Raw genomic sequence first — 14807 nt, forward strand, 5'->3', positions numbered from 1 at the left:
TCTCTCTCTCTCTCTCTCTCTCTCTCTCTTTCTCTCTCTCTGATCGCACTTACTCCTAATGCATCGTATTTCCGCATACATCACAACTGTGCTTATAACGCGATTTATAGCGCCGCGAGCACAATAATTTGTTTAGCTGCGATGCACATGGATATCTCCGAGCAGAGGTGAAATGTCATCGGAGAACGGTGATATAATTAAATTCACATGTTAGGGTGAAAGAAAAAGCTACACGTCGAACTATTGATATAAGTGTTGTCCAAGTTCAAAAGCATCGCACTTCTTGACCAGAAGAAATGGCATTGGTAAGTCGCTAATTATTATTTTTAAATAAGTTTGCCAAATAATTTTAACTGCGAGAAATTGCACGACACTAAATTACTGTTGACAGTCATTGCTTCGCACGCGAGATAAAAGATATCAATATTTAAATAAAGTGGTGATTCTCTCTCCCAACATGTATATCGACTTACTAGACTCAGTTCTCAATACTAAGCTAAGAATGCTGTTTGGACTTTGATGTAAACAAACATCGAGTAATCGAACTTTATTTCGGGAACATGCGTACAGTATGTCTTCCATTCAATACTTTACACACATAGTGTGAGAACAGGAAATTAATTTTCGATTGTAATCTGTAACATACTCAATGATATATAAAATTATAATTATACGAAATGTAATTTTCTCTCTATCTAACACTATATATTTTTTATTTTTATGTTATATTGTTTATAGTTTATACCATATTGTTATAATGTTTACACAACTAGTAGTTGTTTTAAGATATGCGTTAAGATTCCTTTTTTTGTAGAGTACATGAAACTTACAGTATATAACGAAACGATATTAATAACAGAATTATCTGAAATTTACAGTTGGACTCTAACAACGAGTCAAAAAATGGCAAGGATCCACCACCTCAGCAAAATCATGAAGAATCTACTCAAGTCTCCATATCCATATTAACGGATCTACATATTCAAAGCACCGAAGTAAGTGTTAGTGTTTTTATTAATGTGTATTAATTTGTTGTAAATTCTCGCATGACTCTTTATTTGTGTATTTTACTGTTCAATCCACATATTGTGACGCACAGAGTATTACAAATGTGCAAAGTTATAGGCTGAAGTAAATGTTAAAATGATATGTCTGTTGTGCAGGTTGGTGAGATCGCCGAGATGCCGGATTACGAGAATTTGAGTACATCGGCGGTTCTTCATTATTGCAAACACAAAATACTGATGCCGTATCTGAGACTGCTAGCAGTAATGGGACTGAAACCAACCAGCAGCGATGACTCTCGGTATTGCATCTTAGCGAATCTTCATACCTTCCAAGTTACTGTATTTATGTGCATTGGATACATTTTACAATACATGGCCTGTTTCAGGTAAAACGATTAGTATTTTTCTACTTCTTCGCAATATTAAATCGTGAAATTTCCATGTCCATATTAAATATAATTAATATGAGTTCGATTTACAATCACTATGATAAAGATGTACTTATTTTCAGGAGAGACCGAGGATTTTGTTACAAAGTATTACCGTTGGAAAATGGACAAACTATATCGGACGTCGGCGGAGAGCGGTCGCAACCGCTGTGCTATGGAAACATGATATTCAGCTACTTAATTCCAAGCGCGTTGCATTTAGTCGCATACATATACACAGTGTATCTATTTCGCATCAAGGAGAACGAGCAGCTGCAGAATCTGATGGAAAGGGCCTTCTTGCTTTCGTCGAATCCCGTGAATCGCGGCAATCAGAAGCGTCTTGTTCATATACTGTGGTTATTCATAGCATTGAGCGTGGTCTGGATGATCATGGCGTTAGTTACAGTGAATATCCTAATGGCGAAGGGAAATATTACATTCCGCTGGTTGGAGCACAGGTAATTCTTGATCTGTTCTTTTTAGCTGCACTGCTAAACTAGTGCAATAAATTAGAGTGAAACAAATATACTTTCTCTCACTTTAACTTATTGCAGTAGTTCAGAAATGCAGTTAAAAAAAACAGAGCATCTATCATTTATTCCTATCGCCAGAAAATGATCAAGCTAGAATAACTTTTGTGTATCCTTTGATCCAAAACACAGATACAAGTTAACCACTTTGAAACTTGCTCATGTAGACGTGAATCCTTACACACTTACATTCTGGCTTACATGTGCTAGCTTCATTTGATCTTTTCTTTTTGAGTAACGATTTTATATCGAATTTTCTATATCTAATTTATACCTATTTCTTATTTTTTCCATATTTATATTTTACACGTCAATTTTCTATATCTCATACCATTTTTGCAGTCCGCATCAAGTAAAGATAACGATGAAAGTATTTCTAATCGTGTGTACCTTGTGGCATGACATGGTTCAAGGAACTATCATAACGAGTTACTGCCTACAAGGACAGCTATTGATGTCACATCTCTACTTCTTACGCGGCAAATTGCTTCAGCATACTCTACCGCCCATCGATTGGATGAGGGTTCGCAATCAACACACTCTAACAACATTCTATCCGTTGTATCTTCCGTTAATGAGCAGAAATCAATGCTTGTGATTTGCAGGAAATTTGCGAGTTTAAGAAGCTACTGAAATATTTTAACGACGAATTAGGCCCGGCTGTATGTATCTACACTATAGTCAATATGTCGTGGGCGGCTGCAGGTATCATCTGGCTATTTCAATACGATGCCGAAGAGATGAACAAGAGTTCAATCACATTTGTCAATGTGATGAATGTTATGTTATGGGTATTGATATCAATCGCACCGTTCGTACAGGTATTCTTAGTAAATAAAAAATGCAAAAAAACACAATATAACACAATGTTAAAAACTATATATTAGAAAATATTACATACTATTGGATATTGTTGCAATAACGTTCTGTCAATGATTTTTTTACTCGCTGAATCATTCCTGTGTTATTATATCGTGATATTTCCTTTGGCTCACTGGCGAATTCACTTTTACGTATTTTCTTCAGGCCGCGCGTTTAACCACCGCCTGTTCCATGATGCAGACCATAGGACACGAAGTACGTGTTCGACCGTTTGTATATCAGGGTACTCCAGGACAAGATCTTGATACTATACTTCTGTACACGTCCTCTTTGAGAATGTACGCTAGATTGTTCAGAGTACCTATCACAGGTAGATATTTGTGTCTACTGCTAACTATCGGCAGTATTTCTATTCTTACCTTAGGACAATGTCGGTTCTTTCAATAACTGTGTGAAACCTACTGAAGAAAAGTTTATTTCAAGGAACTTATTTTTTCGAATCATCTTGAATCTGAATTTCTAAAAAATGAAAATTTGTATATACTTATTATGAGCTTCCGCACACAATTCTAAACACGATATACAATTTTCATTTTTGTAGAAATACGAAAGATTCAAAATAATACAATCGTGATATATTGCACAATGTATGCCCTGTGTGTTTTAAGTATACAACGTATACTATTATTTATGTAAAATGTATTATCTATATCCACCTAATAAATTATTTCACTTTAAAGATACTTTTGTAAGCCGTATTCATATGTAATATACAATAGTTATAATTACTATTAATATCATTTTTAATATATTCGCATTAGAAAATGGCTATTATATGATAATTTGAACAATGTAATTATATTATCATAAAAACATTGTTATTATACTTATATATATTAATAATTTTATATATATATATGTGTATGTATAAAATTATAGCATCATGTTAATACATGTGTTTATGTATATATAATAATTATAATTAATTAAAAAAATTGTATTCTTAGAAGAACGTACATTTTGTACGTTTTCTATAAGATTATGTAATGTCTAAAATAAAAATATCAATCGAGAATAATAAATGAAATACTGGAAAAAGTATTTTATTTACTTCTCGTTATCATATCCAGTACATTATATATGCCCCAAATACGGCAGTAATAGTTGCAGCTTAAAACGAATTATAATCCGCGTAAATCTACAATGAATATAGATTTCCTTTTCAGAAAATTTATATTCTTTGTATTTAGGAGACTATAAGAGAAACGCGTGAGAATTATATCGTTAATATACATAGTACTAATTACATTATTGATGTAATAGAAATACACATGCAGAAGAAATATATGTATATTCGAGTATATGAAATAAGTTTAACAATTGAACAAACTTGTGATTGTTAATTGTTAATATGATTCTTTCTTGATAAAATTTATTTACAGGATAACTCTTCAGTGACGCATAAATTGAAAAAATAAGTCTATTAAACCACGATAAATCCATTAAATGGAAACGGGATTACCACTTTATCAAACTAATATATTTTACATAGTTGTCTTATATAATCATCATACATACAGTTTCGAAATCTCTGTAGAAGTTGTTGGAGGCGACATGTATGCTTTAAAATATTAAATCTTGATATTAAAAATTTTAGATGAGAGTCGCAGAAATTGAATAATATAACAATTAACGGATACACGCATTATTAATATTGTGAGTAAAATATTAATTTGAGGTACACATATTATTATATTTTTTTCTTTTTTCGTAAATGAATAATCACGAAACAAAAGTCCCTTTTTTGTATTATGGATTTTATCTTATCGAATAAAGCATAGATCATGATATCGGTGAATTCGAAAGATCGAGAAGTAATACTTAATAAATATTACCATGTTTTAATAAGAGTTCTCGTTATTCTAATATACATCGATAATTTCAGCATTTTTACAAAGTTTACTTAATTTTGACTAAATAGCATGATATCGACACTTTATGATACTGCTTTTAGAATACTAAACGTTGTGTAGTAGCACCTGGCATAATGTATGTTTTATCTTGCCGATGATTCTACTTAATGATATTCGTGATTAATTTATTCATTGACAATATTACACATATAGAAAATTTTGTAAAAAATATCGTCGATATTACATAAGACTTTTAGCGGCACAAATGAAATACAAAATTAAAAACGTATTATCAAAATTTAATCAAAATTTGTGAGTACCGAGACAATTTATATTACCGACGTTAACTAAACGACATGGAATGTGAAAGTCGTATATGGCTGCTCTTTTATCGGTTTATTTAAATAATATGTTTAACATATTCGCAATGACATAAAGTGTGCATTCTACAATCACTGGAAGTTGATGGTAATCGTCCTCTTAAGCATTATACTCAATTTGAAAAACGTTACATGATTTTAGCTTGCTTACATCATTGAATTCGTTATCTCGAAATTATTCTTACAAAAATTGCACAAGTAAATTTTATATATCAAAATAGTTTTATTTTTAACCACACGAGTTTCTGCGACAAACCCCGGATCAACTGTAAGTAGTGATGAGAGTAACCAAGAACGTTTGAACGCGATACTCAATCGAGTCATAAAAGAGATACCGTAAATCATATTAAAAGATAAGCTACTTATATTATTATTGTTTAATAAAAAAAAGGGAAGAATAGTACGAATGTAACGTATGATCAAGTGAAATGTCGCGAGGGTACGATCCGTGAACGGAAATTTCATTATCAACAAAGAATTATGATAAAAAAAAAATGATGAATTGTTCTTAGTTCAATGGACTATTCTCATAAGATGTTTCAGCTGCCTCTTGCTTCTGTCGATGACGCATCCTCACCTCGTTGAATTTTTAACCATTCAACAAATTCGTCGAGCATTACTGGCCCTGAAAGCATCCACGTCATCCACATGTATGTAAGGCAATCTATTACACTCACCGCTCAATAGTACAGATACTCTTCTCGCTGTACTTACATGCTCCATCTAAATCATAATTGGATAAATCATGATTTATTGTACGTGAGAATTCTAATATGTTGCACCATTGATCCTTATTGATCACTTTGTACTTGGATTGATCTAGGAACTGAGCAAATTGCGTAAACAGTGGCCAATGTTTACCCAAAAGCAACTGTAGCATTACTCTTGCGGTTTCCATGTCCATACTTCGTTGATCTTTATCCTACAGGAATTTCGGTAAAACAATCAGAAGCTATCCTCATCGAAAATTATCCGGTATTTATTATGTGCGTATGTCGGTGTTCGCGAAAGCATACGTACTCTAGCGAAGTCGTAAGCATATCTGTAAATCCCCTTAAACGTGTGTGGGTCGTTTAATTGATTCCTTAGGTACTCGAGCTTTTGTTGTACTTTACTAATAGAGTCGCACTGAAGTTCCGAAAAACCTTTCAGCCACTCGCTCAGTGTAAAGAAGCCCATTTGACGTGCATTCATTTTATATGCAAGAACGAGCATTACTACGTTTTCGGGTTCTACCCCGATATCTTCGCAAAATTTCTCCATTCCTTCAGGCCCTAGAGTATCCGGTTCGTCTGGTGTGGTATATTCCCTGAACCAAGTAATACAACGCTTCTGTGAAAAAGTTGACGCACTGGATACATCCTCGTTTTTCATATAGCGCCGGGCACTGCAAACATTATTATTTATATATCATATAAGTATATCATAAGAATATTACAGTATATATCAGAAGTTATAAAAATGATATATATGCAAGCTTCTTTTAAACAATTTTAACATATGACACATGTATCAATAACTTATAATACAGCTAAATCAAAATGTTGTGATTATTGGCTAATAAACAACATTTGATAAATAATAATACAAATACTTTTATAGACTATCATAATAAAAGACACTGTTTCAAACTTACCTGGGAGTGTGTTGTCTTAATCGTTTTGAAGGATGTCTAGGTAAACCTTCCTCATGGGCACTAGGTGACATTTCAACAGAAGTGTGATTGTGATTTGTATTAGAAAGTACTCTACGCTTGCCTCGTGGCATCCCTTCCTTCACTAAAATAAAGATTTGTATGTTATTTAAACATAGTATCTTAGATATAAATATCTTAGATATGTTATATGAGACATATGTTATCTTAAATATAGATATGCAATTATCTTCTAATATAGTTAAGATATAGTAATTTTTAGAATTCCAACTGATTCATTTATGTAACTTACAGTAACTTATAGTTGAACAAATGTATTCATAAAGAAAAAAATACAAATAATACATGAAGTGAATATTTTACATTAACAGATAAATATGTATAGTGAGTTGTAAAATGATTTAGATACAATAGTTTCAGAACTCACCAAACTGTCGAAATTGAGTCATTGATGGAATTACACAATAATATAATTAAGAATACAATAATAATAATATTTAATAATATAATCATTAGGCAAGCCTATCAGTAATAACTTCTAATTTTAGCAGTTCAGTGAGCTCCTAATTTTATTGTATCTAAATTATTTTGCAACCCACTGTACCTATATATATATATATATATACATATATATATATATACATATATATATATATATATATATATATATATATATATATATATATATATATATATGTTTAAGAATTGATATAAAAATGTCCTTATAAACTTATTTATCTATGTATCCTGTTTCAATGAGATAAAATTGTTACTTTATATCATTTTGATCCATTTAATTGTTACAGAATAGCAGAAATGTTTTGTGGAAGGTGTAATCTTATACAAATAAAATTAAAAAACTATGAATAACTTACAACACTCATAAAGTAAGAAATAGCATTTAAAACACATTTAAAAATAATATTTAAAAAACTGATTAAAAATAGCTTAGAAATAAACACAAGTCACAATGCATTCATGTACGGCATGTAAAGCTAAAGAAACACTTTCGAGCATCTATCTTAAAAAGAAAACAGATAAAATAACATTATGAGTATCACAGTTATGTCGTAAATCCAACCATACGTATTGTTGCACATGTTTATAAATAATACATGTTACTCCCACAAGACAATGTCTACATTATCGTTAAATTCTCGTAACAAAAAAACTGCATTTTTTTTCAAAAAAAACGAAATCACGGAATAACATAGGAAAACGTGAAATAATAAGAATGCACACGTAAAATTAACACGATGTTTGCATTATTGATAGAGGACGGATACAGTACAATGTACAAGATCAGGATGACGGGAGAGGATCTCGCGAACGATAAGTGATCAGGCTCTCTTACCACGCAACGGAGACGTACGTTATCGAGTTATCGAGTTAAGCAGTATTTAGAGGTGAGCAGCAGCCGCGAGAGCAATGCAACTGGATTTTTTCGTCGATGTTAAACTGACATCTCTCCGTGCCCGATACAGAAGGAAGAGTGAGATTGAGAGAGAGAGAGAGAGAGATAAAGTGACAGAGCGTGAGTGAGTGAGTGAATGAGTGAGGAAGAGAGGAAGAGAGAAAGAGAGAGAAAGACAGAGAGAGAGAGCGAGCGATATCGCAAAGTGAGGTTAGGAACGTCAATTAAATTCGAGTATCACGCAACAATCGTCGGGTTTTCGATCGCACTGCTGGCTCTGCAAGAGTGACTCGTAAGCACATGTGATCTCTCGGGCTACCTGAAGGGCTACCGCGAGCGGCGATCTGAGGTCGTGACGATGATTCAACACGCCTAAACAATCCGACGATTACTATTCGGCAGTCACGTTATCGCCGAGTGGATACGCGCTCGCTCTCGCACCGTGCACTAGTGAAATCGCGAGAGAAGTAGCGTATACATATAACAGCGCGCAGCAAGGAAGAAAAAGAGAGGGAGGTACAAAAAGAGAAAGACAGGGAGAAAGAGAAAGAGAGAGAGAGAAAGAAAAAGAGAGGACGTACCGTGTGCGCGGAGAGTAGACGCGAATGCGAACGGGCACGAAAACGGGAATGGTCTCACGTCTGTCGTGAACGGATCGCGAGAATCGCGGCGTGAGTCATGTCGTAATATTAGATGCGCTTTTATCGTGGTGGAGCGCGGCGCCTCAGCGGCGAACGTTCGCGAATAATGAACCGCAATGGTGCGAATCGCGTGGGAGTCGGGCAAGGGACAGCGTGCACGATGACACCGTTCTGCCTACCTTGTTTTCCTTGCTCGAGAAACCCGCTGGAGCGATGTGCATGTGTCGCTTGTCCCTGCCGTTGTCAGTAAGATGCGTGTTGAAATTCAATTCGTATTGGCGGGCACGCCGACCGTATCGATCATGGCGCCATCGGCAGTCGATAATCGATCGACCAATCGAATCTCTTTTAGCAGGGATCTGTTTTCTATTGCTGAACTAGTGTATATTTTCGGAATTTAAAAAGAGACAGATATACAGATAAAACTTGGTGGAAGAAAGATAAGAGAGAACTAGTGCAACCAATAGTGAACCAGTTCAGCAATAGAAAACAGACTCCAGAACTCTCAACATTTGCGACATATCGAGCACTGAACAACACGCTATTCATCTCAAGCCATTTTTTTTTTTGGAAAAAGAATATTTACGACATAGACGAAGACCGTTGATTAGGTTAGATGTGTCTATATAGTTTTATAAAAATATTGAAGATATTCATTGCATATACATTATTGTCTGTATACGATCCAACTTCAAGATAGTTGAAAATTATACAGTTGATACTTCATCGTATACTGAATGTCCGCTTATATCAGCTAAATATGGTCGAAGTCATCTTTCAATTACGTCCGGGTTCCTCAAGACCCCTTTGCCAATATGAAAATTTATCCACGTCTCTGACAGTCTTGAATAATACCTCGGTGTTTGCAAATATCTCTTCACTAGGGCTAAGTTTGTCTTGCACGCTTCCGTGCTGAAAGCATTATTTTCTTTATCATTTATTACATATCAAAGGAAGATACAATACTTTCAGCACAAAAGCGTGCAAGACGAACTTGGCCTAACTTGTCTCATTGCGAAGGCTAGTGACGTGACATCCCACCGCTCAATCATGGCGGCAAATTTAAGCGCGCTTGGATCTTTGCAATTCTCCGGTTTTTTCTGTGAAATCAGATTCCTCTAACATAAAACGTTACAATCATCGTAAATGTATTCCATGGAAATATGATTTTCAATCAAGTCAATATCAATATTTGATCATAAAATAATCGAGTACCAGACAGACAAATTAAACGTATGCTTTCAAGATTTCACAAACTGAGCTTACGAGCTAACTCGTACGATGCGATGAAATGAATAGTCCACTTTCCATCTTTTCAACAGTTTTAGTTAAAAAAATAATGTGGCGGTAACAATGGCGATAAAATATAAATTGTGATATTTGAATTATTTCTTATAATACAGTAACGGTCACGTAATTTTTATAACGTCATCAACGCAATAGGATCATCCTCGTCGATCTGGTAATTCAGAATATCCATCCTGAGCTGTCGATGCTTTTGCTCGTGCACTTTTAGCGAACTGGGCTGTATGAAGGCTTTTTGGCAAACGACGCAAACGTACGGCCTCTCGCCCGAATGTGTGCGCTCGTGACGAATAATATGGCTCTGATGATGGAACCTCTTGCCGCAAACTCGACACGCGTACGGACGTTCGTTAGTGTGCGTTCTGCTGTGGGTTTTCAGGTCAAAGCTCTTGAAGAAGGACTTGCCGCAATAATCGCAAACATGATTACGTTGCTTCAGGTGATCCCTCTTCACGTGCTCCTACGTATAAAATAAGCGTATTAGCCTTTGAATCAGCCTAGGCTGATCAATCATTGAAAGATTTTTAAGAACCCAAGTGAGATAAATACTCACGTTTACTTGCGATAAGGTACTGTAGACCCTCGGGCAAATGTTGCAAACGAATTTCGGCGGCCAGTTTGAGTTGTGGGTACTCGCGATATGTTTGTTCAAAGTAGACTTCCAAGCGAAGGACACTCCACACTCTTTGCAGTGGAACTTCTGTTGATCCGTGAAGTGTATGCCAATGTGCTGTTTGTAATTGTAAGCCGTCGAGAACGCTTTCTTACACACGGAGCATTGATACTTCTTCGGAGAGTTTTTCGATTTCTCCAGTTTCTCTGATTTTTTCGGCTCCTTTGGCTCCTTCGGCTCCTTTGACGTTTCGACGCGATTCTCGTCGTTCGCATTTTTATTATTACTCATACTCATACCATCATCATTGATCATCAGATCCGTATACAAAGGATCACCGCTGTCTACGGTGTCTCGATCGCTATTCATGTTTTCCTCTAACGGCGCGTTATTCTCGACGTACGTGAAGAAGTCAGGCTTACCCTCGGTGCAATCGACGATCTTGTTGCTATCCTGCAAAACGTTCGAGCAATCCTCGTCGAGTTTGCCCGCAGAAACGAAATCCGACTCTTGTTCGGTAATTTGACAATCCTGCAGCAGTTCCAATAGCTGATCGCCGTCATTTTGAATCAAGCATACCATCGGCGACTCTTTACTTTCCGACGAGGACTCTACACCGATATCGGCGACCTCCACAAACTCGAGAAACCTCTCACTACAGTTCTCGTAGTTCAGTCGTTCGAACACCTCGAAATTCGTCTCCACGTACTTGTCGAAATCCACATGCGATTCATTCTCCAGCAATTCCAGGTTACCGGAGCTGTAGGCTTGCAAATTCTTCTCCTGCAGTGCGGTCGTGTTCGCTCGCGAGTCCTGTTGAAAAGGCCCGGACTCGTTGCACAGAACGGTGAAGCCCTTCTCGTCTCTGTGAAAATCGAACTGCGTGTAATTGAATTCATTATTTATGTCGGTGAGATCCTCCAGAGTCTGTTGGTGCTCCGTCCGATCGCTCTTCCCGTTATTTTCATGCGAATCTCGCGGATCTGTACTTTGACAATGTCCAAAGGCGCTCGACGGCTCCTGTGCTTTATCGCCCGTGTTCTCCACGCTCGTGGTATCCTGCATCTTCTCCACCAAATTGCTTATGAACTCGTAAAACTGCTCACCCGCCTCTGTTTGCACCATACGCAACATCGGGTCCTCATTGTTTAACACTATGCTACTCGGATTATTTAAACCCTCCGGATTCTCCCCGTTGCGCGCCAAATTATTCTGATTCTGCGCCGCAACAGAGGTGTACGTTAAGCCATCAACCGCGATATCCGCAGAATGTTCAGACTTCACCGCGTCCAGATCTGTATTACTGCAGTAACGGGACTCGTCGAATTTCAACAATCCCAATTCGGAGAGCTCTATGTACAACTGATTGTCATCGTTCAACGACGGTTTGTCGCATTTTCTGTCGTCACTGATAGTCTCTTTGCACATTTGCTTATGCAGAAACTTTTGATCTACCGGGTCGGAATCACACGTTTGCAGGTTTGTTCTTATGTCCAACGATTTCTCGACATCGTTCGCAAGATTCTCTTTGAAATCTTGTATCACACGTCCGTCTGCGTCGCCAGGTCCTCTGTCTCGCGGTAGAAAGGTGAAACTGTTTCTGTCGAGCTGATGCAGATAAATTATGTTGTCTTTGGATGGTGTCTGCTCGTGATTACCGGCTGCGTTCTGAGGAGGATTCGAAGCAACAGTCTTACTTGTCGACAAATCGATAGACTGCAATTTTTCTTCGATCCCAGCGAGGTAATCTTGCGACAACCGATTTTCGATCTCTGCTAAATTATCTTCTTCGAACTGCTCACATGTTTTAACATTATTAGGTTATAGAATTATGTGTTCTTATCATATAACGGCTGAATGTGGAATATTTACCTGTTTAGATGTGACGTAAATGACAGTCTCCAAAGGTAAATATGCTGCTACAGCTGTACTGTTCACCTCGGTACTATGTTGATTGGATATTTTATTCTTCTGCGTATCTGTCTCCCTATCAGTATCCTGGCATTTCAATTCTGGGCATATTTTCTCGTGATACCTATCTTTAACGTTATTGTCTGTCGTCTGAAAAGACCCGAAATAATGAGACGTGAGCCTTAGACATACCTCTGTCGAGAAGTTACAGATTTAACCATCACCTTCTTACAACTATTGCATTCCGACAACACAGTGCTCTCGGAATGACACTTTCTGTGTTGTCGCGTGGGGGCAATTGAAACAATCCCCGCAAAAGATTCGTAACAACATAGCCGTTTAGTGATCGATTGTTGCTTTGTCGCGATACTTTTGACAAACTAAAAATTTGCATTGTAATACGAATAATGATGCAGACACAAATGGAACTGACAATGATAATAGCTCGCTACCTCATTCTCCTTAGATGCATGCTTAGTGACTTGAGATTTATTGCTGATAAGACTAGAACTGCAATACTGGCGCATGCTTTCCTTTGGTATCCCGTGTATTATTTGTTTATGTCTTACTAGCGAAGAAACTTGTGTAAACCGTCTATCACAAATTGAGCATAGATAAGGCTTGACTCCTGCAAATAACGCAAATAAAAGTGCTGATAAGTACTTGGTTATCATGTTCGATACTATTTGCGTTCTGTTTACAGATGACTTGATCCAAATATCTGTATTCTGATGCAATACCATCTGGCTTCATTATTATTGGATACATCACCTGCATGCACTCTGCAGTGCCTTATAAGATTTGATATGTGATTGAATCTCCTTCCACAGAATTCACAAATGCAGAAATTTGTACCCAGATGGATATTCAAATGTGTGCGCAGATCTGCTTTGCGAAAGAAACCCTTCCCACATATCTGACATATTTGAGATCGCTCTCCTAGATGAATACTTCGATGGTGATAGCCTAATTGTGAAGCACGATCGAAAGTCAATCCACATTCGGAGCACTTGAAAATCTTCACCAAGTTGGAACGAACAGTCTTCTGTAGTTTCACTTCTGATTATAAACAATGTTCTACATTATTTTCTTGTACGATATACTTTAGTTTCTTAACGATACACTATAAGATAATATGAAAATATAGTGTTACCTGCATTCGTCTCTTTTACATTTGTATCACTTAGCGTATTCATTTCGTTGAATTGAATCTCGATTTGTTTATCTTCTCAGTACGAGACGCTCGATCTCAATTGAAACTGTTCATAAGTATTCAGATACACAAAGTATATTTTTTCTGCAATAATAATTAATCAGAGTGTTACTACATTAATGAGATGTAATTAGTTATAAATCGGTCACGGCTACATCACATGCTATGATAAATATAATGCTTTACACAGCCTTCTATTCCTAACCTCCAACTGTCAACCTAGGCATCTGTTCTTTATATATACACTCTCTGTACCACTCTGTACTTTCTTGTTCTTTCCTCGTTCGCTCTTCCAATGAGGTATTAATAGCTGTGTTCAGCAGAGAAAGCTGTTTTGCAACTGTGTAAAATTCGTGAATCTGATTGGCTGCGTTCAGAAATCCTACTCGGTGAGTAAAGTAACATTTAATTAGCCAATCAGGGCAAAAGGAATTAAGATTTATTTATCCTGATTGGTTTATTAAAGTAACTCTACCCATCGAATAGGATTTCTGAACATAGCTATTGGAGTATGTTCTTAATTTTGGTTGAATCCAAGAGCATGTACCAATCAGATTCATGAATTTTACAATAGTTACAAAGTAGCTTTCTCTGCTGAACGCAGCCATTATTGGTCTGTTCTTTTCAGCTGCACTGCTGAACTGGTGCAATAAGTTAAAGTGAGACAAGTATATGTTTTCTCACTCTAATTTATTGCACCAGTTCATCAGTGCAGCTGAAAAAGAACAGACCACATATATTAAAGACTGACAGCTCAGGGTAAATTTTCGAACAAAGAGAGCCGAGGGGCCCGGAGATAATTGAAAAAGGACAATTATCAACTATTTGTAGTTATTCGATATAGACACTCAGTGTATAATAAAACATTAATTTTTATAATTTTATAATTTTTATAATTTTTATAATTTATGACTATCTTGGTGTTTTCTATATAAATTATCGTTATCTATATAAATTGTTATCTATATTTATC

General features: G+C 36.2%; 3 protein-coding genes across 9 annotated transcripts in view; 1 reads left to right on the plus strand and 2 right to left on the minus strand.

The window, feature by feature from the left end:
• Positions 1-3533, plus strand: part of LOC116845579 (nucleolar protein 10) — a 7216-nt gene extending 3683 nt beyond the window's left edge. The window contains exons 11-16 of the mRNA XM_032818411.1: positions 879-995; positions 1164-1393; positions 1519-1896; positions 2311-2491; positions 2574-2789; positions 2995-3533. Coding sequence (XP_032674302.1) covers positions 879-995; positions 1164-1393; positions 1519-1896; positions 2311-2491; positions 2574-2789; positions 2995-3237 — 1365 coding nt within the window. The 3' untranslated portion in view covers positions 3238-3533. The remainder of the gene's footprint in view (positions 1-878; positions 996-1163; positions 1394-1518; positions 1897-2310; positions 2492-2573; positions 2790-2994) is intronic.
• A 344-nt stretch (positions 3534-3877) lies between these two features.
• LOC116845578 (DCN1-like protein 5) lies at positions 3878-9033 on the minus strand. 5 transcript variants are annotated; one of them, XM_032818410.1, is made up of 5 exons: positions 8972-9033; positions 6720-6861; positions 6104-6470; positions 5798-6005; positions 3878-5708 (listed from the first exon to the last, which is right to left on the minus strand). In XM_032818410.1, the coding sequence occupies exons 2-5, from the start codon at positions 6848-6850 to the stop codon at positions 5623-5625; spliced, it is 792 nt and encodes a 263-aa protein (XP_032674301.1). In that variant the 5' UTR covers positions 6851-6861; positions 8972-9033; the 3' UTR covers positions 3878-5622. The 5 variants fall into 5 exon arrangements, with proteins under 5 accessions (XP_032674301.1, XP_032674298.1, XP_032674300.1 ...); XM_032818407.1 differs by lacking the exon at positions 8972-9033 and adding an exon at positions 8733-8831; XM_032818409.1 differs by lacking the exon at positions 8972-9033 and adding an exon at positions 8471-8710.
• A 1063-nt stretch (positions 9034-10096) lies between these two features.
• Positions 10097-14149, minus strand: LOC116845577. 3 transcript variants are annotated; one of them, XM_032818402.1, is made up of 8 exons: positions 14040-14149; positions 13775-13918; positions 13393-13680; positions 13074-13249; positions 12846-13001; positions 12583-12771; positions 10651-12504; positions 10097-10557 (listed from the first exon to the last, which is right to left on the minus strand). In XM_032818402.1, the coding sequence occupies exons 2-8, from the start codon at positions 13815-13817 to the stop codon at positions 10213-10215; spliced, it is 3051 nt and encodes a 1016-aa protein (XP_032674293.1). In that variant the 5' UTR covers positions 13818-13918; positions 14040-14149; the 3' UTR covers positions 10097-10212. The 3 variants fall into 3 exon arrangements, with proteins under 3 accessions (XP_032674293.1, XP_032674294.1, XP_032674295.1); XM_032818403.1 differs by lacking the exon at positions 14040-14149 and adding an exon at positions 14021-14039; XM_032818404.1 differs by lacking the exon at positions 12846-13001 and having other exon boundaries at positions 13775-14084.
• Between the last annotated feature and the right edge of the window lie 658 nt (positions 14150-14807).

Source organism: Odontomachus brunneus, unplaced genomic scaffold, assembly GCF_010583005.1.
Source record: "Odontomachus brunneus isolate Ranch 3 - 2012 unplaced genomic scaffold, Obru_v1 Obru_scaffold_053, whole genome shotgun sequence".
In the NCBI taxonomy this organism is placed as follows: Eukaryota; Metazoa; Arthropoda; class Insecta; order Hymenoptera; family Formicidae; genus Odontomachus; species Odontomachus brunneus.

Excerpts from the sequence above, each read along its gene's own strand:
- LOC116845578 (XM_032818410.1), bottom strand. The coding sequence starts at position 6,850 with ATGCCACGAGGCAAGCGTAGAGTACTTTCTAATACAAATCACAATCAC. Across the intron at positions 6,006-6,103 it reads ATGCTTACGACTTCGCTAGA|GATAAAGATCAACGAAGTAT; the intron begins GTACGTATGCTT and ends AAATTCCTGTAG. Across the intron at positions 5,709-5,797 it reads TTATGATTTAGATGGAGCAT|GGCCAGTAATGCTCGACGAA; the intron begins GTAAGTACAGCG and ends GGATGCTTTCAG.
- LOC116845577 (XM_032818402.1), bottom strand. The coding sequence starts at position 13,817 with ATGAATACGCTAAGTGATACAAATGTAAAAGAGACGAATGCAG. Across the intron at positions 13,002-13,073 it reads ATGCATCTAAGGAGAATGAG|TTTGTCAAAAGTATCGCGAC; the intron begins GTAGCGAGCTAT and ends GCAAATTTTTAG. Across the intron at positions 12,505-12,582 it reads TTTACGTCACATCTAAACAG|TTCGAAGAAGATAATTTAGC; the intron begins GTAAATATTCCA and ends ACATGTGAGCAG.